Source organism: Lepisosteus platostomus, chromosome 9 (genome assembly GCF_059453375.1).
Source record: "Lepisosteus platostomus isolate fLepPlt1 chromosome 9, fLepPlt1.hap1, whole genome shotgun sequence".
Classification (NCBI taxonomy): domain Eukaryota; kingdom Metazoa; phylum Chordata; class Actinopteri; order Semionotiformes; family Lepisosteidae; genus Lepisosteus; species Lepisosteus platostomus.
Genome location: NC_142619.1, coordinates 1,827,107 through 1,851,003, shown reverse-complemented (window position 1 = coordinate 1,851,003; position 23,897 = coordinate 1,827,107). Strand labels below are relative to the sequence as shown.

The window sequence follows — 23,897 nt, the reverse complement described above, 5'->3', positions numbered from 1 at the left end:
AGTAAAACTGGGTCAATATCACATTCGTAAAATGATTCTCCCTTCTTTCGAGAGGAAATGGGAGTATTAATTAATCTCTTGATAAAAAGTTGAGGTTATAAATAATGAAAATACCAACATGCAATGCATGGAAATTATGTCATAAAAAAGTAAATTTATTTTAAGAGAAATGCTTCATCAACCTATGTATTAATCACAATTTAAAGCTGTAACATACAGATAAAACATCCCCTGTGTCAAAAACACCCACAAGTTTTCTGTTTTATTTTTGGAACAAGTAAAGGTTTGTTCCACGCTGAAAAGAGAAGAAAGGAAACACAACGTTTTGGCTGTGGACCCTTCTTCTTCAGCCTTCTCTGGCTTTGAAAAAATGAGATTAGGGCACATTTTATTTTAAGTTCCCTTTAGTGCTTTTCTGTGATTTTGTTAAGGGAAGCTCTGCCTGGGGCACTGCAGCGTCTTTGAAAAGACAATCGCTCCACCTCTCCGAGACGCTCTGCCAGACGGAATCTCCTCTTACACCGTCCACACCAGTACGGTTTCTATCCTGTGTGAATCCGTTCACGACTGGGAGCTCGGCCTGAACTCTCAGTCCTCTTCCCAAACCGCCTGTGGCGGTATCGTCGATTTCACGTGTGGATCCGTTCGTGACCCTTGAGGTGCACTGCCTGAGTGAAACTCTTCCCACACTGTTTGCAACGGTACGGTTTCTGTCCCGTGTGAATCAGTTCGTGGCGCTTCAGGTGCGCGGCTCGATTGAAGCTCTTCCCACACTGCTCACAGCAGTGCGGTCTCTCACCCGTGTGAGTCCGTTCGTGACCCTTCAGATCTCCTGCCCGGTTAAAACTCTTCCCACACTGTTCACAGCAGTAGGGCCTCTCTCCTGTGTGGATCAGTTCATGGCGCTTGAAGTCGACCGCCCGGATGAAACTCTTCCCACAGTGTTTGCAGGAGTGCAGTCTCTCTCCGGTGTGGATCCGTTCGTGAGCCCTGAGGGCTCCTGCCTGGCTGAAACTCTTCCCACAGTGCTCACAGCAGTACGGTCTCTCTCCCGTATGAATATTCTCATGACGATGGAGTTCTCCCAACCGGGCAAATCTCTTCCCACAGTACCTGCAGAAGTGTGGCCTCTCTCCTCTGTGAATCCGTTCATGATACTTGAGGTCTCCTACCCTGATAAAGCTCTTCCCACACTGCTGACAGCTGTGTGGTCTCTCTCCTGTGTGAATGAGTTTATGACGGTCCAGTTGTCCTGGCAGAATATAACTCTTCCCACAGTGCTCACAGCAGTACGGTCTCTCTCCTGTGTGAATCTGTTCATGACTCTTGAGATGTGCCACCCGGTTGAAACTCTTCCCACAGTGCTCACAGCAGTATGGTTTCTCTCCCGTGTGAATCCGTTCGTGACGTTTCAGGTCTCCAGCTTTAATGAAACTCTTCCCACAGTGTCCACAGCAAAAAGGTCTCTCTCCCGTGTGAATCCGTTCGTGACTCTTGAGGTCTCCCGACTGCTTAAAACTCATCCCACAGTGTTCACAGCAGTACGGTCTCTCACCTGTGTGAATCCGTTCATGAGTCTTGAGGTCTCTTGCCTGGTTGAATCTCTTCCCACAGTGTTCACAGCAGTACGGTCTCTCTCCTGTATGAATCCGTTCATGACTCTTAAGCTGTGCTGAAACATTGAAAGTCTTCCCACAGTGTTTGCAGCAGTAAACTCTCCCGCCAATGTGAATCTGTTCATGAAGCTTGAGTTTTTCTGGCTGGTTGAAACTCTTCTCACACTGTTCACAGCAGTACGGTCTCTCTCCTGTGTGAATCTGTTCAAGATTCTCTCCTTTTCCTGTTTGGATGTTCATTACTCCAGTGGTTTCTGTTTTAATCTGGTCAGACTCCTGATGGGACTCAGTGTCCAGTGCTGCAGAGCTGAGGGACTGAATCCTGGACAGATCTGCAGTGTAGCTGGAGTCCAGATCACTTTCACTCTTCACTCTGGGAGACACAACATCTGAACAGGATTCATGAGATTCTGGAACATCAAATCCTTGAGGTTCTATTTTAAAACTCTTAGATTCCAGTATCTGGAGTTTGTGTTCAACACAACCACATCCTACTGCATCCTGAGTTCCCAGCTCACCCTTCACACACAGAGCACACCCTGACGCACTGAGTCCTTGTGTAACACAGCCTGTCTCTGGCTCTGCCATGTGGACAGACTCTGGTCCTCTGAGCTCCTCCTCACTCTGTCTGGTCCTGTGCTGCTCAGGGAGCCCCTGTCTGTCTTCAGGAGCTGTGGGCTCTGTGTCCTGCCTCAGACTGGAGCCCCACTCCTGCTCACAGTGCTGCAGCTCAGTGGAGCCCTGTCCCCAGTGTCAGGGAGAGCGCTGGTCTCTACAGCTCCTGGGGGAGAGACACACAGGAGAAGGAGACTTTATCCACTTGCTCTGAGAACAGACATTTTTGTCTGTAAAATATTTCTCTCTTGCTGTTTAACTTTCATAACCAGATTTTATTTAACTTAGTCAAACTTTCTTTACCACATTTACCTCAATAAAGATATTTTCAGATGTGTTAGTGTCTGTATTATTTACGTTAAATTAATACAATGCCCTACTAATCTCAGGACACATTCAATGTACAAGTTAGTATTTGTAAACAAAATCTTCAAGAAGAAAATGTATGAAACGTGACCAAAGGAGCTTAGCAGAGTCTTCTTACACTGAACACAATTATTAAAAAGATTTGGGTCCCAGACACAGGAGCAGGCTGACAGTCCAGGGGACGAGACAGAAACAACAGGACACTGTTCTCTCTTCACTCCCACTGCAGGGGGCTCAATATAAACAGCTCTGAAGCATGATGACACTAATAACACCTCTCTGTGCTCGTCACTGGACTCGCTGGGACTCCACAGGACTCGGGTCCGCTGGAAGACGAGCCGGACTCCACTCCGCTCCTCTCACTGAGGGAAACGGACCCGAGACCATGGAGATATGGACCCAAGTCCGATTCGAAAAATTCTGTTTTTTGATTAACTGGACCCGAACAGCGGAGATCAGACTGTGGGCCTTCACCGCGTCACAGTAAACAGTTACACGAGAAATTATTAAACGTCTTTTAATGTTAACTGTTACTTAACTATTCTTTAATCGTAAAAAATAAATGTCAATGCGAAATGGTTCTTGTACAAATCTCTACCGCTATAACCATCTCCAGCGCACTTCCGGCTTCCGGTGAGCGCTTTATGGTAACCATAGTAACGCGCGCTGAGCGGGTCCGGGTCCGGGTGGGCACTGTGCGCCCAGCGGAACCACAGTCCCAGCAGGATCAACACCTGCACCCTGTGCTCAGGGCGAGAGGACACAGCGCAGACAGCGGGCTCATCAAGTCCCACATCTGGGGAGCAGCCCGCAGGCTGCGGTCAGAAATGAGCTCCGATGTCAACAGACGGACTCAGACTCAGTGTGACTCACCGGCCCAGCAGGGACCCGCTCAGGGCGGCTCAGGGAGTCCGGTTCTCCTGATGGAGGGACACTTGTTCTTCCAGCGGGACGGACCTGCAGGCGAGACCCTGCACAGCGCAGCGCCACTGGCGCGAGACAGGAAGTCCCTCCCCGAGAGGAGAGAAGACCACGCCCCCTTCCTCTTTCTGCGCTGAGGCGATTAAGTGATAGAAGTAATAATAATAATAATAATTGCTTACACTTATACAGCGCTTTTCTGGACACTCCACTCAAAGCGCTTTACAGGTAATGGGGACTCCCCTCCACCACCACCAGTGTGCAGCCCCACCTGGATGATGTGACGGCAGCCATAGTGCGCCAGAACGCTCCCCACACACCAGCTCTCAGTGGGGAGGAGAGCAGAGTGATGAAGCCAATTCATAGAGGGGGATTATTAGGAGGCCATGATTAGTAAGGGCCAATTGGAAATTTGGCCAGGACACCGGGGTTACACCCCTACTCTTTTCGAGAAACGCCCTGGGATTTTTAATGACCACAGAGAGTCAGGACCTCGGTTTTTACGTCTCATCCGAAGGACGGCGCCTGTTTACAGTATAGTGTCCCCATCACTATACTGGGGCATTAGGACCCACACAGACCGCAGGGTGAGCGCCCCCTGCTGGCTCCACTAGTAATTTACAATATGTAAAATATATAAGTACACGGGAATATTTCTGATTTATTTGGCTTAGCCGCTTGTATTATATCGAGTTTTCCTAGATACATAATGTGAAGGTTTCATATTTGCCCGGGGATATTTAGTAAAGGAATTAGCCGGACACAGGAGATCTTATATTACAGATAGTGCCTTATAATCAAGGCTATAGAAATAACATTTAAAATTGTTCATAAGTCTTCATTTACATCAAGACTGTGTGACAGTTTCCAGTACTTCTGGTCGAAAGAAGTTACTCCCTTAGAAGCTGGATACCATATTGCTCTCGTTTACAGCGCTGGTGGTGCCGATATACAAGACGCTCATGTGTTGCTAACCCGTGTAATTCACCGGTCTTTATGCGGGAAGTCTGTAATACATGCAGTCATGATGAGACACACATGCTTATTGGGCTCAATTCAGAGCCATAAAAATGTAGGACAGGACCTCAACATGTGTCTTTTACTGTAAGAGATATCCATCGGTGTTGCACTTTAATGGACAAAAAGCATCAAAACCATCAATGACTTCAATATGTCTGGGACATTTGGATATACTAGTGTGTTCAATGAGTACATCTGGTCAGAAATGCTACTTTCTGCTAATGAGTAAAATTGCTCTAAAAAATCAAATGTTATTTCCATTTGCAAAGACTCTAGCTGAATTGGAGCACGTCTCAGATTGCGAACCACACATTTTAGTCTCTTGCACTCTCAGTGTGTGTGTGGATAGTCTTCACAACCAACCCCAAGCTCAGTGAACACCAATCACTGATGGTCTTCAGACTATTTTAATTACAGATAGTACTTTTTAATAAGGACGGTATCCTCAATCCTACACACCTACAATATAATCTAACATAACTGTGTTCTCCCTCTCTTGTGTGATTTAATATCACCAGTGCTTCAGACTGCCTGAAAATCTAACCACTGGCGCTGCTTGGTTCTGAGGACAGTCCAGGGGACGAGACAGAGACAACAGGACACTGTTCTCTCTTCACTCCCACTGCAGGGGGCTCAATATAAACAGCTCTGAAGCATGAAGACACTAATAACACCTCTCTGTGCTCGTCACTGGACTCGCTGGGACTCCACAGGACTCGGGTCAGCTGGAAGACGAGCCGGACTCCACTCCGCTCCTCTCACTGAGGGAAACGGACCCGAGACCTCAGAAACACGGACCGGGTCCGGCTCGAAATGTTCTGTTATTCTGGGGACACCGGACCCGAACAGCCCAGATTAGACTGTGCTTGAGGCGACTGACAGAGATCTGATCTGTTTAAACAGAGCTTCTCTCGCGCGCTGATCGGCGGGACCCCAGCGGGTTCGGGTCCGGGTGGGCACTGTGCGCCCAGCGGAACCACAGTCCCAGCAGGATCAACACCTGCACCCTGTGCTCAGGGCGAGAGGACACAGCGCAGACAGCGGGCTCATCAAGTCCCACATCTGGGGAGCAGCCCGCAGGCTGCGGTCAGAAATGAGCTCCGATGTCAACAGACGGACTCAGACTCAGTGTGACTCACCGGCCCAGCAGGGACCCGCTCAGGGCGGCTCAGGGAGTCCGGTTCTCCTGATGGAGGGACACTTGTTCTTCCAGCGGGACGGACCAGCAGGCGAGACCCTGCACAGCGCGGACACGCTGGTCTATATTGTTTGTCAGCGGAGAAAATAGGGGGGGGAGACAGACGGAGGAGAGATCGGGGTCGTCAGCCTGGGAAGAAACTCTTGGAAAAACAGAATTGATTAAAAGGTCAAATGCGTTTTTTTTGTTTCTGCTTTGGCAAAATATAACTTGGCGTGGCCAAAAGTGGTCAAACGCAGCAGGTGCAGTTTCCATATCCATTGCAATTCCCTTGTTGTGATGTCATTTGTGATGTCATTTTCTATTTAATCTGTTACGTCATTTGTCATGCCAGTCAGTCGAAATGTTGTGACATAGTTGTGTGGTGCATCATTCGTGTTCCTTGCCCCGTTATCGTTACGGTCATAAAACGTGTCTCAAGAAACCACAGTTCTCAGGAGCTGAAAAGCAAGGAAGGAGCTGAGGTGTTTACTGTGTTATACCGAGTCTGAGGCGCTTTGAACACAGGAGTGTCTGTGTTTTACCCCCCATTAATCAGGGTCTGGGAAAATGCTTGAGGGATATCACCAGTCGAGAAATAAGAGGATAATACAGGCAGGAAGGAGAGAAGAGAAAGCAGACAGAGGGACACGGGTCAAGAGGAGGTCCACCTGCCAATCAACCTTTTCAGACCCGATCTGAGTTGAGAACTTGAGTCTTGTTACAGCTGGACCCTCTGCTGTTGCTTTTTAGGAAACTCTGGTTTCCTGTATAGGCGATCCCTAGGTGAAAAACAGTCTCTCCTGGTGGGCGGATGTGTTTTTTTGGAATAGGGAGACAGGTGCCCATTCATTTTGTTGCATCCAAACTTATAGAGAGAATTAATTGTAGGTCATGTTCCGTTTATTTTAGAAGGCAGGTTTGTCTCTATTTTTAGCCTGGTTGGCGTTACACAGGATTTGAACGCTTGGCAGCAGCCTGGGCTGACTTCTGGTTGTTCAGAGTGTAGGCTTCCGAGATGCTTTGTTGGTAAATAGGGTATGTGATTTATTTGTGTTGTGCGTTGTGTAGTCTGTGTCACTGGCATCATTCATATTTAACCCAGTGTGCCTGTTTTATGGCTTTTGTTTCACCCAAGCTTCGTCAAAGTGAATAAATAGCTCAGGTGACTGCAATTATACCAATTGCTCAGGTGTATTCTTGGCTAAATCTTTATAAGTCAGAGGTTATGGTGATTTCATTTCCTTTTTGGTTCAACCGCTCAGCCTATTCCTGCTATTTCTGGTAATTCTCTACCTCCGTAACCCCCTATTTGCACAATGATTTTTTTGGTGTTTAAGTAATATTGCATTTACACCTCAGAAGCATTCCTCATAAAGGTGAATAATATCTATCCAGCAGTACCGACAGATGACTGTCCCCGTCCCTTCTAAAATCGAATGACTGCGCTAAAGATTTGGATACATTGGAGAGAGAAATAGCAGCAGAAGTCTGGAGAACCGAGGGTGAAGAGGTTGGGGTTTTATTTAGTATTGATTCATTACACGAAACGTATAAGGAACGTATTCAAAATCTACAGCACAGAGCTTCGAAGTGACGTTACTGATCTTCAGGACGGAGTGCATCAGCGCACTTCAGTAAACGTACAGATCTTCTGGGCAGACACTGGCGGTACCTTCAGCAGGAAAGTCCTCCCTCGCCCCAGCCCTCCCACACTCTGAAGTTATACAGCAGCTTCCTACTGACCCAACGCTGCCAAAATCTCCATAGAGCCCAAGAACCCAAGAACCGGACCTTTGAGTTTCTCCACATTCGCACATTTTGAAGAATTCTCTCCACCACCATTCTTTTAAGCTTCATGCAATATTTAATACATGACCGTGATAGGAAACGAGGAGGGACACTTTGATTATTAACCACACTGACGCGTTTGCTGTAAACACGCGTGTCGTTTGTGGAGGGCAGTCAGCGTGCACAACCGCGGAGGTGACGGCGATTAAAAGTAACTTGATAAGATCAGATCACTCTCTTGGCCAGATACAGAGTCTCGCATGAGGAATGTGTGTTCTCTCAGACCCCAGCTCGCTCTCCAGGAGACACACACACAGGGAGAGAAGCTGGGGGTCAGAGCGCAGGGTCGGCCATTTATACAGCACCCCTGGAGCAGCTGGGGTGAAGGGCCTCGCTCAGGGGCCCCACGGAGTAGGATTCCTCTGCTGGGCCGCGGGATTCGAACCGGCAACCTCCCAGCCACAGAGCCGCAGAGCCAGCGCCCCGGCCCATATTTCTTCTTCCAGGATGCCGACTGCCAGTGTCACAGTTTACGAACCTGCCCTCCCTCTGCTGGGACCACATGATCGGCTTGCCACCCCGTCACAGAGCCACACCTGACTGGTCACCTCGGGTCAAAACTCCGGCCCCTGGAGGAGGAGGTCCCCCCCTTCGCCCAGGCGGCCGCGGGCCGGCTGCAGGCGTCTCTACGACACCCCTATCGGGGTGGGGGGCCGGCGCTAACCCCGCCCCCCTCTCTCCTCTCTCTCTCGCGCGCGTGAACCGACTGGTGCCTCTTCAGGTCCCCCGCGTGGATGAACCCCTTCCCGCACCGGGGGCAGCAGTAGGGCCGCTCGCCCGTGTGCGTGCGCCGGTGGTAGGTCAGGTGGCCCGTGTGACTGAAGCTCTTGCCGCACTGGGCGCAGGCGTAGGGCCGCTCGCCCGTGTGCGTGCGCCGGTGGTAGGTCAGGTGCCCCGAGTGGTTGAAGCTCTTCCCGCACTGGGGGCAGGAGTAGGGCCGCTCGCCCGTGTGGGTGAGCTTGTGGTGCTTCAGGTGCCCCGGGTGGTTGAAGCTCTTCCCGCACTGGGGGCAGGCGTAGGGCCGCTCGCCCGTGTGGATGCGCTGGTGGTCCTTCAGGGCCCCCGACTGGTGGAAGCTCTTGCCGCACTGGGCGCAGGGGTAGGGCCGCTCGCCCGTGTGCACGCGCCGGTGCTTCTTGAGGTTGCCCGCGAAGCGGAAGCTCTTGCCGCACTGGGCGCAGGGGTAGGGCCGCTCGCCCGTGTGCACGCGCTGGTGCTTCCTGCAGTTCCCCGCGTGGTTGAAGGTCCTGCCGCAGCGGGGGCAGCGATAGCGCCCCTCCGCGTCCCGGGTGGGCTCCGCCGCGCTGGGGCTGCGCCGTGACGGGGGGTCCCCCTGGTCCTCGGGCCCCTCGGCCTCGGGTTCGGGCTGCGGTTCGCCGCCGCCGTCTTCTTCCTCCTCCTCCTCTTTCACGCGGTCAGACACCGGGAGGGGCTCGTCTTCGGTCTTGACGAAGGGCCCGGCGTCGCTCCGCTCTTCGGTCTTGATGCCCTCCGGCCCGGCGGTCTCCTTCTTGATCTGCTCTTCGGCGCCGGGAGGCTTCAGGAGATCCCCAGCGTGGGCAGAGTCCAGATCCGGGTCGCTCTTCACACGGAGAGGAGCGAAGCTCGCTGGGTCTGTCCCCAGCGTGGTGAGGTCTGGAGGGGCACACTCGGTCTCCAGCTCTGCCATGTGGACAGACTCTGGTCCTCTGAGCTCCTCCTCACTCTGTCTGGTCCTGTGCTGCTCAGGGAGCCCCTGTCTGTCTTCAGGAGCTGTGGGCTCTGTGTCCTGCCTCAGACTGGAGCCCCACTCCTGCTCACAGTGCTGCAGCTCAGTGGAGCCCTGTCCCCAGTGTCAGGGAGAGCGCTGGTCTCTACAGCTCCTGGGGGAGAGACACAGGAGAAGACACTCTAACAATGAGTGAACGCACAGGTCCTTCTTAAGTGTCCACGTTATTCAATATGCTGCCCATTAGATACGTGTCCTAATAAAATGGCCAGACACTGAATATTGGGGGAGCATTTTAGGTTAAGGAGGTAAGAAGACAGTGACTAGGCAGTGTGTACGCCTGTGGAATCCTCTATCTCAGCCTATAAACACTGATTAACTCCCCCAGCAAGGAAGAGATTAATTAATGCAAGCTCTGGAACTCTTTGCCCAAGGATATTAGAGAGTCACCTTCTCTAAACTCCTTCAAATCCAGACTCAAAACCTTCTTCTTCAGAAAAGCCTTTACTTAACTGGTTCCATTCTTCACCCCTCTGCTCTTCTTAATACCACCTTCCACGGTCTCCTCTATTGTTATTGTTGTATTGTTGTAATTATAATTGTGTCCTATCTTGTGAAATTTTCTTATTTATTGTTGTAGTCTTCTTATTTATTGTTATTGTCATCCTGTAAAGTGCTTTGAGAAGCCACCTTTAAAGGCGCTATATAAAATAAAGTTTATTATTATTAATATTATTATTATTATTACTATAAACAAGCTCCACTGAAACACAGCGGTCCACAACACCACACCAACCAGCGCCAGGAAACTCCCGCTGTCCACAACAACACACCAACCAGCTCCTCTATTATTAAGAGAGTGATATCTTGTCCCCACTGTCTTCCGGGGGTCCATTATAAACCTCGCCGCCCCGCTACAATATCACCTCAATAACGCTGTGCGTTCCTAGGTGATCCGGTCACGATTGATCTCACAGGAACCCACCAGATGACAGAGAAATACTCGACGTTGTTAATGTTGCTACGAATCTCTTCGTGAGACGCCAGTGCCGGTGCCGTGATCCGTAAATCGTCGCTCTCGTCGTCACCCCTGCTCGGGGACGAATTATCACCCGTGACCGATGCAGACGGCGGTACCGGCGCAGGGTTGCGGGGCAGGTCGGAAACATCTGTCAGGCTTCTCGAGAGGAGTTCGATCACCCCTTTCACCACCGACACACACCCCAGCTTTGTGTTTTTACAAAACACTCCGTCTCAGCCCTGAGATCGGGAGGGTCAGTGGTGGTGGCAGCCGAGAAGCTGGACGGGTTCTGGTTTCACTCACCGGCTCGGATGAGCGGCGACTGGGCCCGGAGAGCTGGGCTCGACCCGTTTCTGTCCTTTAACTCACGGCGTCAGGAGCAAACACCACCGTTGTTTTAGAGCAAAGATCCTTTCCTGCTCGGAGCGCCTGGGAATCAGCGCTACGGAGCCCGACGGCCTGCATCGCGCACAACGCGGACCATCTGCGCAGGCGCAGGGCTGACAGAGGACGCCGGGAATTGCAGTCCATTCCCTGCCTTGCGTATTTGTTTTGTCCAAATATTCTAATATTGGAAAATTACTCCTGATTCAATGCCCTACGCCCGAATTCAATAGAGCTGAAGTCGAGTGTGTGACCTCTGAGAGCCTGTCTCTCAATAATAATAATAATAATAATAATAATAATAATAATAATAATAATAATAATAATAATAATAAAAATAAATTAATACAGTGTGTGATCTCCTGTCCCAGCCTAAGGAACAGACAGTGAGACTGTCTCTCAGTAATACTAATACAGTGTGTGATCTCCTGTCCCAGCCTGAGGAACAGACAGTGAGCCCGTCTCTCAATAATAATAATACAGTGTGTGATCTCCTGTCCCAGCCTGAGGAACAGACAGTGAGCCCGTCTCTCAATAATAATACAGTGTGTGATCTCCTGTCCCAGCCTGAGGAACAGACAGTGAGCCCGTCTCTCAGTAATAATAATACAGTGTGTGATCTCCTGTCCCAGCCTGAGGAACAGACAGTGAGCCTGTCTCTCAATAATAATAATACAGTGTGTGATCTCCTGTCCCAGCCTGAGGAACAGACAGTGAGCCCGTCTCTCAATAATAATAATACAGTGTGTGATCTCCTGTCCCAGCCTGAGGAACAGACAGTGAGCCTGTCTCTCAATAATAATAATACAGTGTGTGATCTCCTGTCCCAGCCTGAGGAACAGACAGTGAGCCTGTCTCTCAATAATAATAATACAGCTGAGCCTGAACTTGACATTCCTCAGAGTCCACGTCGTGTGTAGATATCGTGGCCATAAGGCAGCAGCCCGAGCACCCCAGAGCATTCTGGGAATGGGGAGCGAGCACCCAGCCTCTTACCCAGAGGGGGTCCCGCCGGGGGTATGGAATCAAGAGGTGGAGCCCGGTTTCTCGGCTCAGAATCGATCGTCGAGGCCAAGAGAGGGCCACAAACGAGAGGTCCTTCGACACATCGGGCTGTTTGGCAATCAGTAGTTAATTGACCCCAGGAGCTCATCCAGCTTGTTCCCCACCCCCACCCCCCTCTGTGTACAGTAGACCCTCCTGTCCTGACTGGAGGAGCTCACCCAGCTGTGTCTGGAGAGAAGCCAGGGTATCGGCTTCAACCACAGGGCTGGGCAGCTTGTTCCACACCCCCACCACCCTCTGTGTAAAGTAGACCCTCCTGTCCTGACTGGAAGAGCTCACCCAGCTGTGTCTGGAGAGAAGCCAGAGTATCGGCGTCATCAACAACCTGGCTGGGAAGCTTGTTCCCCACCCCCACCACCCTCTGTGTAAAGATGCCCTTTCAACCTTTAGTATTGAAGAAGCGTTGACTTCACCTTAGGAAGACAATTAGGGCCCCACATAAAGCCATCGAGAAAAATGTAGAAATTTTAAATGAATGATTTCCTGGCTGTGTGGTAAGCTCATTAGAGAAAGGCGTCAGGGTTTCGTTTGGCATCTGTAGTCCTAGCAAACGCGTCGAAACACACGACTGGCACACGGCCTCAGACAGAGCCGCAGTTTCAGTGTCAGTGACTAGATGGCGCCACATATCCACAGCGATGTCACCGGTACTGGCTGTCCCACGGACGCGACTGTCTCCAGCAGGGAGATCAGAATCCTGTTCTGTGTGGGTGACCTATGACCTGTTCGAACAGGCGCGGCCGGACAACAGACCGCCGGGCAGTGGATGGACACACACAGACAGGGGGGTCCAGGGCTTTATTTCGCAGAGTCGCGGGTGGGAGAGGCGGGGTGGGGAATGGAGGGGGGAGGGTCACACTCTTGAGTCACAGCACGACGACAGGAAGGCAGAGGACCATCCAAGGAGCAAACTCTTTAATGATTCCGAATCATAATTACTGCGAGGACACGCCAGTCAAAATCATAGAGGCGGGGGTGGGGGCGACGAAGACTGGGGAGAGGATGACGAGGACGGAGAGGGGTCAAATCCGACTGGCGCAGCCCGGAGCTCTTCCTCTCCTCCCTCCTCCTCCTCCTCCCCCCGCCCGGCCCCCTGCTCGGAGCCTAGATGCGCCGAATCAGGCAGTGGGAGTTGCGCCCCACCCAGAAGATGGGGTACAGGGGGTCGGTGAAGGGGGTCTTGAACTTGTGCAGCAGCACGGCCCTCGTCTCGGCCTCGCCCCCCTCCTGCTCTCCGTCGCCGCCCCTCAGGCAGTAGAAGGACAGCACCCCGGCGGGCTGGTCCAGGTACAGCCCCAGCACGTGGCTGCAGGGGCTGCCGGAGATGTCGCAGTGCTCGGCGTCGTGCCAGGCCTGGTACTCGGACCCGGCCCAGCCCAGACCCCAGGAGTGCCGGTTCTCGCCCAGCCCGCAGGCGCCGTTCTCGCCCTTCCTGCCGATCGCCTGGTACGTCACCCCCAGGACCACCCAGCCGGACCACTCCACCTCCCAGTAACACCGCAGGCCGGAGAGACCCTCCCGGCACAGAACCTGGACAGCAGGAGGGAGAGGGGTTCATACAGACACACTGACTGGACACTCCAGTACATTAACACTGCACTGAGAGAGAGAGAGGTTAATACACACACACTGACTGGACACTCCAGTACATTAACACTGCACTGAGAGAGAGGGGTTCATACAGACACACTGACTGGACACTCCAGTACATGAACACTGCACTGAGAGAGAGAGGGGTTCATACAGACACACTGACTGGACACTCCAGTACATTAACACTGCACTGAGAGAGAGGGGTTAATACAGACACACTGACTGGACACTCCAGTACATGAACACTGCACTGAGAGAGAGAGGGGTTCATACAGACACACTGACTGGACACTCCAGTACATGAACACTGCACTGAGAGAGAGAGGGGTTAATACACACACTGACTGGACACTCCAGTACATGAACACTGCACTGAGAGAGAGAGGGGTTAATACAGACACACTGACTGGACACTCCAGTACATTAACACTGCACTGAGAGAGAGAGGGGTTCATACAGACACACTGACTGGACACTCCAGTACATTAACACTGCACTTCTGTTAATTCAACAGAAAGTAGTGTGCTCTGATGGGCAATGATAAAGTCACCTGTGGACAGTGCTCAAATCTCTCAGGCAACTCCCGATACGGGCAGGTCTCTTCTGTGCGACGGGAAACTCGACGTGATTCTTCTGAAATCCACAGGTACTTCTGGGCTGTCCTGTCATCTAGGGTCAGTGGAATAAAATCTGAGGGCAAGAGCAATAAAATAGGTGACAAAGGAAAATGGTTGGGCAGAAGAAAACTCACACAGATTGATACAGACCCTAATATCCAACCTAGAGACAAACCTCACACACACAGAGATTAATACAGACCCTAATATAGACCCTAGAGACACACCTCACACACACAGATTAATACAGACCCTAATATAGACCCTAGAGGCACACCTCACACACATACAGATTAATACAGACCCTAATATAGACCCTAGAGACACACCTCACACACACAGATTAATACAGACCCTAATATAGACCCTAGAGACACACCTCACACACACAGATTAATACAGACCCTAATATAGACCCCAGAGACACACCTCACACACACAGATTAATACAGACCCTAATATAGACCCTAGAGACACACCTCACACACACAGATTAATACAGACCCTAATATCGACCCTAGAGACACACCTCACACACACAGATTAATACAGACCCTAATATAGACCCCAGAGACACACCTCACACACACAGATTAATACAGACCCTAATATAGACCCTAGAGACACACCTCACACACACAGATTAATACAGACCCTAATATAGACCCTAGAGACACACCTCACACACACAGATTAATACAGACCCTAATATAGACCCTAGAAACACACCTCACATACAGATTAATACAGACCCTAATATACACCCTAGAGACACACTTCACACACACAGATTAATACAGAACCTATCGTAGATCCTAGAGATAAACAAATTGATATAGATCCTAGAGCCACACATATCCCATTTGCTGTTTCTCAGTTTTTTTATGAATAAAATATTTTCCTTACATTTTAGGAGTTCCTCTCTGGTTTGAGGTTCAGGTGCATTAGGATCATAAACTGGTGCTTTCACTAGATAAACAGAGACATAAGTGTACAGATGAGATAAACAGATGAGCAGAGAAACACCTACACCTTAAAGAGCACAGACATCTGCTATATTTATAGTCAATAATTATAACATCTCTCTCAGTGCAGTGTTAATGTACTGGAGTGTCCAGTCAGTGTGTGTGTATTAACCCCTCTCTCTCTCAGTGCAGTGTTCATGTACTGGAGTGTCCAGTCAGTGTGTCTGTATTAACCCCTCTCTCTCTCAGTGCAGTGTTCATGTACTGGAGTGTCCAGTCAGTGTGTCTGTATGAACCCCTCTCTCTCTCAGTGCAGTGTTCATGTACTGGAGTGTCCAGTCAGTGTGTGTGTATGAACCCCTCTCTCTCTCAGTGCAGTGTTGATATGCGAAGTGTTAACTGCAGTGGAGGAATGACACAGGATGTGTGTGTGTAAGCGCTAGAAGTGTTGTCCACAGATTAACCAGTACATGATGACAAAGATTCGGGTTTCTCCTCTGACATGCCGCCCTGCTATATTTACACGTCAATACACACGGCACATATATCCAGCACACACACGTCATGTATATATGTGCGCCTTACTGTACTCGTGGACAATTCGCAGAATCTCTCTTGAGGGGGCCTACGCTTGAAGCAGCGTTTGTAGGCCTATAAACTGATCACCTGCTGACAGAGATAATCCATCAGTAACACAACACCGGGTGTGAGCTCTGGCCGGTCCCACATTGCTGAGCATTGTGCAGGGCCTGACTCAGATGCTGAAGCCGTGACCAACACGTCTGTGGGTGGATATATATATTGGGGCGCAGGAGGGTCTCTTGGACGTCCCCCGGTACTGGGGGTAGTGATCGGCGATGGGGATGAGACCCTCGTCCCCGGGGCGTGAGACGAGCTGTCCCGGGAGGACTGGTGGCCTTCGGGAGCTTCCCGGTTGACGCCATCCGACAGCACGCCCTCCAGCTGCTCGCTCGAGGCGTCGTCCAGCTCGGGGTCAAGGGGGGGTCAGGGTCTATCCCAGCAAGCAGCGGGTACGCCCTGGACAGGACGCCAGTCCATCATAGGACACACACACACACACACACACACACACACACACACACACACACACACACACACACACACACCCTGGACAGGAGGCCAGTCCATCACAGGACACACACACACACACCCTGGACAGGACACCAGTCCATCACAGGACACACACACCCTGGACAGGACACCAGTCCATCATAGGACACACACACCCCCTGGACAGGACCCCAGTCCATCACAGGACACACACACACACACACACACACACACACACACACACACACACACACACACACACACACACAAGGCTCTTGAGAGGCCGGGTGTGCGATCTTTGTTGACACGCTACAGACTGGACGGCCCAGCTCCAGCATCAGAACCAGGGGTATGATGGGACCCGGAGGAACGCCCCACACTGACAGATTAAGACCTTCTAGTCACAGGGTGACCTGATCCCAGCACTTGAAATGTGCAAAGGCCCTGAAACAGATATCTGTTCTGCAGCACAAACCAGAGGACACAGGAGGTATTCCTAGGAAAGCACATTTGAGACTAAGAAATGGAGGCATGCCTCTACACAGAGAGTGGTGGGGGTGGGGAACAAGCTGCCCAGCCATGTTGTTGAAGCCACACAGACACAGCTGGACAAGATTTGGGGGACCAATTAACCACTAACTGAGCCAGATGGTTCTGATGGATTTTGCACACTCTGAATAAGTAGTGTCCAGTCAGTGTGTCTGTATGAACCCCTCTCTCTCTCAGTGCAGTGTTAATGTACTGGAGTGTCCAGTCAGTGTGTGTGTATTAACCCCTCTCTCTCTCTCAGTGCAGTGTTAATGTACTGGAGTGTCCAGTCAGTGTGTCTGTATTAACCCCTCTCTCTCTCAGTGCAGTGTTAATGTACTGGAGTGTCCAGTCAGTGTGTCTGTATTAACCCCTCTCTCTCTCAGTGCAGTTTTCATGTACTGGAGTGTCCAGTCAGTGTGTCTGTATGAACCCCTCTCTCTCTCAGTGCAGTGTTCATGTACTGGAGTGTCCAGTCAGTGTGTCTGTATGAACCCCTCTCTCTCAGTGCAGTGTTAATGTACTGGAGTGTCCAGTCAGTGTGTGTGTATTAACCCCTCTCTCAGTACAGTGTTAATGTACTGGAGTGTCCAGTCAGTGTGTCTGTATTAACCCCTCTCTCTCTCAGTGCAGTGTTAATGTACTGGAGTGTCCAGTCAGTATGTCTGTATGAACCCCTCTCTCTCAGTGCAGGTGTAATGTACTGGAGTGTCCAGTCAGTGTGTCTGTATGAACGCCTCTCTCTCTCAGTGCAGTGTTCATGTACTGGAGTGTCCAGTCAGTGTGTCTGTATTAACCCCTCTCTCTCTCTCAGTGCAGTGTTAATGTACTGGAGTGTCCAGTCAGTGTGTGTGTATTGACCCCTCTCTCTCTCTCTCTCTCTCAGGTCCATCTGTCTCAGTCCATCGCTCCTCTCTCATCACCTCTTCCTCCCTCAAGCCAGCTGGAATGCGAACTTGCTGACTTTCAGATTTACTGCTGCTCATCCATCACGGCTCAGACAGGCGGGGAGAGAGAGGGTGTGGGGATTCACCAGGGAGAGGGAGAGAGAGGGTGTGGGGATTCACCAGGGAGAGGGAGGACGTGGGAGGAGGGGGGGAGGGGTGGAGGGGGGGGGGGGCTGGGGGATCCCTTCTTTTCTAATTGTTAATGGGAGTGTTGAAGTGGGACCTCGATGTTTTGGCAGTAACGGGCGACTGGTGGGGTTCCCAGTCGTATCTGTTGCCCGAGGGGAGTCCTGTCCGCCCCCTCCCCACCCCACCCCCCTCAGGGTGAGGCGCTGGACGCAGGTGCGCACGCACACGCATACGCACACGGGGGACTGAGTCACGTCAACGACCGGAGCAGAGGATTCTGGGAGGACTCGGACCGGGCCGGAGACAGACAGAGAGACACCAGGGCTGGATTCGATTTGGACCAGGCTGGAGACAGACAGTAGGACTGACTTCGACTCGGACCGGGCTGGAGACAGACACAGAGACAGCTCAAGGCGAGAGAGAATCGGGGACTCTCTCTCTGGTGGCGGATGTTGGGGGCTGGGGCGACCGGAGGGGGAGCAGACCGCAGCCGGCACCAGGGAGCAGAGAGCAGAGCTCCTGCCCGGACTGTGCGTCTGGGTGAAGGTCACCCAAGCCGAGCCCCAGGCCTGACGTCGATGTAGGGGCAGGAGAGGTGTGGGTGTGGGCCGCTGGGGGGCTCTGAGTCTGTCTGTCTGTGTGTCTGTACACCAGTCTGTCTCTCTGTGTGTGTCTGTACACCAGTCTGTCTATCTATCTGTGTGTGTGTGTCTGTACACCAGTCTGTCTCTCTGTATTTCTGTACCCTGGTCTGTCTGTCTGTCTCTCTGTGTGTCTGCCTGGGTGTCTCTCTCTCTACACCAGTCCGCCTGTCCTTTCTCTCTGTGTGTGTCTGTACACCAGTCTGTCTGTCTGTCTGTCTCTCTGTGTGTCTGCCTGGGTGTCTCTCTCTCTACACCAGCCTGCCTGTCCTTTCTCTCTGTGTGTGTCTGTACACCACTCTGTCTGTCTGTCTGTCTGTCTGTCTGTCTGTCTGTGTCTTTCAGCTCTGCACAGGTGGCCTCAGTTGCCTGATACTGAAACGCAGAAACATTTTGAGTGAAATTTGGTTTTGGTCCCAGATCGAAGGGGGAGGTTGGCCAGAGAATTTTAAACAGCTCATCTCACCTCATTAACTTTTAAGAGGGAGCGAGAGGGAGAGAGAGGGCTGGAGGAGAGGAGAGGGGGAGAGGGCGTTGGAAAAGAAGGAGAGAGAGGGGGAATACCATGTTATGTTAACTAAATATACACTCATTCGCGCTCCTCAATAAACGCCAATTAATTGGATGTCATAAAGCACTGAAGTGTTGAAGTCTGACACCTGATTCCACTGGCGCAGAGAATACAGATTAGTAAGGCGGCCAGTTTATTAGGAACCGTCTAATATATTGTCAATACTGAGCCCTCAAGAACCACAGGCAACAGGACCAGCAGAACAGCCTCAGTTACACATCAAAGGACAGATTATTAATACTGACACATCTCAGGACAGGACAAGCACTCAGGCTGGGACACGAACGTCTCTCTGAGCCGGTAGGGGGGCGGGGAGCCCCCTGCAGGGCGCCCCGCCTGAGGCCCAATAAAAACTGGATCTGCACAAGACCCTGCCCTGCTCCTCTGAGGAAGAGTTTCCCACAGCAACTGGCTTCCAGGAGAACAGGCCTTGGTGATTGTGTGTGTGTGTGTGTGTGTGTGTGTGTGTGTGTGTGTGTGTGTGTGTGTGTGTGTCCTGTGATGGACTGAAGTCCTGTCCAGGTTGTGTGTGTGTGTGTGTGTGTGTGTGTGTGTGTGTGTGTGTGTGTGTGTGTGTGTGTGTGTGTGTGTGTGTCCTGTGATGGACTGGTGTCCTGTCCAGGGTGTGTGAGTGTGTGTGTCCTGCGATGGACTGGCATCCTGTCCAGGGTGTGTGAGTGTGTGTCTCCTGTGATGGACTGGTGTCCTGTCCAGGGTGTGTGAGTGTGTGTGTCCTGTGATGGACTGGTGTCCTGTCCAGGGTGTGTGAGTGTGTGTCCTGTGATGGACTGGTGTCCTGTCCAGGGTGTGTGAGTGTGTGTGTCCTGTGATGGACTGGTGTCCTGTCCATGGTGTGTGAGTGTGTGTGTCCTGTGATGGACTGGTGTCCTGTCCAGGGTGTGTGAGTGTGTGTGTCTCCTGTGATGGACTGGTGTCCTGTCCAGGGTGTGTGAGTGTGTGTCCTGTGATGGACTGGTGTCCTGTCCAGGGTGTGTGAGTGTGTGTGTCCTGTGATGGACTGGTGCCCTGTCCAGGGTGTGTGAGTGTGTGTCTCCTGTGATGGACTGGTGTCCTGTCCAGGGTGTGTGAGTGTGTGTGTCTCCTGTGATGGACTGGCGTCCTGTCCAGGGTGTACCCTGCCTTTTCCCAGGATAGGCTCTGACTCCCATGTGACTCTAGACAACATAAAAGGCAGCAGAGGAGTCTCAGCAGGGATACTCACTGTCTGTCCATCTCTCTCTAGACTCTCTCTCTGATTCTCTCTCAGTCTGTCCATCTCTCTCTAGACTCTCTCTGATTCTCTCTCAGTCTGTCCATCTCTCTCTAGACTCTCTCTCTGATTCTCTCTCAGTCTGTCCATCTCTCTCTAGACTCTCTCTGATTCTCTCTCAGTCTGTCCATCTCTCTCTAGACTCTCTCTGATTCTCTCTCAGTCTGTCCATCTCTCTCTAGACTCTCTCTGATTCTCTCTCAGTCTGTCCATCTCTCTCTAGACTCTCTCTGATTCTCTATCAGCCTGTCCATCTCTCTCTCTAGACTCTCCTCTCTGAATCAGTTCGATTCAATTCCAGGTGCTTTATGAGCATGACTGATGGGTACAATCAGTGTTGCCAAAGCAAATAAAAATAATAAAATTAACATGGAACAAAACAAAAAATAGAAGTAAAATAAAATCTACAGACATGTTACAGACATTTACAACAGAGACACATCATAAAATATTTACATATACTGTAAACATATTGAGCATTATTGGGAGACAGGCTCACTGTACCTCAGGCTGGGACAGGAGATCACACTGTATTATTATTATTGAGAGACAGGCTCACTGTCTGTTCCTCAGGCTGGGACAGGAGATCACACACTGTATTATTATTATTGAGAGACAGGCTCACTGTCTGTTCCTCAGGCTGGGACAGGAGATCACACACTGTATTACTATTATTGAGAGACAGGCTCACTGTCTGTTCCTCAGGCTGGGACAGGAGATCACACACTGTATTATTATTATTGAGAGACAGGCTCACTGTCTGTTCCTCGGGCTGGGACAGGAGATCACACACTGTATTATTATTATTGAGAGACAGGCTCACTGTCTGTTCCTCAGGCTGGGACAGGAGATCACACACTGTATTACTATTATTGAGAGACAGGCTCACTGTCTGTTCCTCGGGCTGGGACAGGAGATCACACACTGTATTATTATTATTGAGAGACAGGCTCACTGTCTGTTCCTCAGGCTGGGACAGGAGATCACACACTGTATTATTATTATTGGGAGACAGACTCACTGTTCCTCAGGCTGGGACAGGAGATCACATACTGGGCTGCCAGTTCAACTGAGTTCCCTCACTGTCTCTCCCTCTCTCTCTCTAGACTCTCCTCTCAATTCAATTCAATTCAAGGTGCTTCATTAGCATGACTGTTGGGTACAATCAGTGTTGCCAAAGCAAGACTCTCTGATTCTCTCACTGTCTCTCCATCTCTCTCCTCCAGACTCTTCCTCTCTACTTCCAATCTTCCTCCTTCTCTACCCCTCCTCTCCCTGCCAGCTCCCCTCTCTCCCCCCCGTGTCCCTGTGATGGGCAGTGTCCAGGGAACCGTGCCAGTCCGACGTGTTTCAGATCAGTTCTGGCTTTGAAAAGGCTTTGAAGCAGGACGAGGTCTGTCTGGACCTGTGATCACGTAACACCCAGAGCCCACCCAGACTTGACTTTCACTTACTGATCCCTTCCAGATCAAAGCACACACACACACACTCACACACACACAGACACTCACACACTCACATACACTCACAAACACAGACACACACACACAAACACAGACACTCACACACATACACATACACACTCACACTCACACACATACACACTCACAATCACACACACAGACACAAACACACACTCACAATCACACACACAGACACTCACAAACACACACTATGTCTGTAGCGCTGTGGTCAGAGCAGGTCAGGCCACAGTACCCCCAGCGCATGACGACCATGTCCGCCCGCCGTCAGCGGAGAGGAGCTGGGACCCGGCAGGTCTGCGCTGTCCCCACGCCTGTGCTCCGGCAAAACACAGCACCCACACGCGTGTCACCCACACGCGTGTCTCTCCTACCTCCTTTCTTGGAGCCCGGCGCCTTGTTGCGTGTGGCCATCACGGCGTGTGCTCGGAGCAGGTCTCTGTGTCTCACCTCCTGCGCCGTCCCCTGGAGTCTCCCTCTGCTCTGGGATCGATGGAGTTATTCCCCCGGAGAGGGGTGGGGGGGGACGAGGGCTGGGGGGTGGGGGTGGGGGGTGGCATTTCTGTCACTTGAGATCCTGGGGTTTCTAAGGGTCTTTTACAGGGCTGACAGATACAAATTGTGTGTGAGAGAGGGGTGGGAGGGGCTGGGGATGACAGCCTGAGTCAGTGTCATTGTCATTAGCAGTGATGAGACACTGCAGACTCTCCTGCACTGGACTGGACCGACCGGACTGGGAGCTGGATTAGTTCTTCACTGGGATTCTAATCAGACTCCACTGACACTGACAGAGCAGTCTGAGACTCTCCAGGCTGGACTGGACTGACTGCACTGGGAGCTGGATTAGTTCTTCACTGGGATTATAATCAGACTCCACTGACACTGACAGAGCAGTCTGAGGCTCTCCAGGCTGGACTGGACTGACTGCACTGGGAGCTGGATTAGTTCTTCACTGGGATTATAATCAGACTCCACTGACACTGACAGAGCAGTCTGAGGCTCTCCAGGCTGGACTGGACTGACTGGACTGGGAGCTGGATGAGTTATGAACTGGGATTATAATCAGACTCCACTGACACTGACAGAGCAGTCTGAGGCTCTCCAGGCTGGACTGGACTGACTGGTCTGGGAGCTGGATAAATTATGAACTGGGATTATAATCAGACTCCACTGACACTGACAGAGCAGGCTGAGACTCTCCAGGCTGGACTGGACTGACTGGACTGGGAGCTGGATTAGTTCTTCACTGGGATTATAATCAGACTCCACTGACACTGACAGAGCAGTCTGAGACTCTCCAGGCTGGACTGGGCTGACTGGACTGGGAGCTGGATTAGTTATGAACTGGGATTATAATCAGACTCCACTGACACTGACAGCTCTCCAGGCTGGACTGGACTGACTGGACTGGGAGCTGGATTAGTTCTTCACTGGGATTATAATCAGACTCCACTGACACTGACAGAGCAGTCTGAGACTCTCCAGGCTGGACTGGACTGACTGGACTGGGAGCTGGATTAGTTATGAACTGGGATTAGAATCAGACTCCACTGACACTGACAGAGCAGTCTGAGACTCTCCAGTCTGGACTGGACTGACTGGACTGGGAGCTGGATTAGTTCTTCACTGGGATTATAATCAGACTCCACTGACACTGACAGCTCTCCAGGCTGGACTGGACTGACTGGACTGGGAGCTGGATTAGTTATGAACTGGGATTATAATCAGACTCCACTGACACTGACAGCTCTCCAGGCTGGACTGGACTGACTGGACTGGGAGCTGGATTAGTTATGAACTGGGATTATAATCAGACTCCACTGACACTGACAGCTCTCCAGGCTGGACTGGACTGGCTTTTCCTGTTTCTCTCTCCCCCTCCACTTTCCTTCTCTCTCTCTCTCCCCACATTCCTTCATGCTGTTTACTGTAGATCATATCTCAGCTCTTGTGCTGATGACAAAGAGGCCTCAGCGACCTCCCCTGAAACCTAAATAAAGTTTACATTCCAGCGAGCCCCTCGTCTCCTCCATCATCCCTGTCAGTGTCCGCTGTGCTGCCGGTTCTCTTTCATGAAATATGTTTACAACAATCTACATGTACTGGAAAATAAATTAACCCGCAGTCGTTAGAAATATGAACAATATAAAAGCCACCTATGTATGAACCCCTCTCTCTCTCAGTGCAGTGTTAATGTACTGGAGTGTCCAGTCAGTGTGTCTGTATTAACCCCTCTCTCTCTCAGTGCAGTGTTAATGTACTGGAGTGTCCAGTCAGTGTGTCTGTATGAACCCCTCTCTCTCTCTCAGTGCAGTGTTAATGTACTGGAGTGTCCAGTCA

At 51.2% G+C, this 23,897-nt stretch overlaps 2 protein-coding genes across 2 annotated transcripts; both read right to left on the bottom strand.

Annotated features, from left to right (window-relative positions):
• Nucleotides 1-134: 134 nt before the first annotated feature.
• LOC148654321 (uncharacterized) lies at nucleotides 135-10,792 on the bottom strand. The gene is made up of 3 exons (XM_088646583.1): nucleotides 10,599-10,792; nucleotides 8,207-9,428; nucleotides 135-2,366 (listed from the first exon to the last, which is right to left on the bottom strand). The coding sequence occupies exons 2-3, from the start codon at nucleotides 9,233-9,235 to the stop codon at nucleotides 630-632; spliced, it is 2,766 nt and encodes a 921-aa protein (XP_088502709.1). The 5' UTR covers nucleotides 9,236-9,428; nucleotides 10,599-10,792; the 3' UTR covers nucleotides 135-629.
• Nucleotides 10,793-12,637: 1,845 nt separating this feature from the next.
• LOC148654320 (tripartite motif-containing protein 16-like protein) lies at nucleotides 12,638-22,087 on the bottom strand. The gene is made up of 4 exons (XM_088646407.1): nucleotides 21,932-22,087; nucleotides 14,861-14,923; nucleotides 13,888-14,027; nucleotides 12,638-13,274 (listed from the first exon to the last, which is right to left on the bottom strand). Exons 1-4 carry the CDS (start codon nucleotides 21,969-21,971, stop codon nucleotides 12,849-12,851), a joined length of 669 nt encoding a protein of 222 aa, XP_088502533.1. The 5' UTR covers nucleotides 21,972-22,087; the 3' UTR covers nucleotides 12,638-12,848.
• Nucleotides 22,088-23,897: the final 1,810 nt, after the last annotated feature.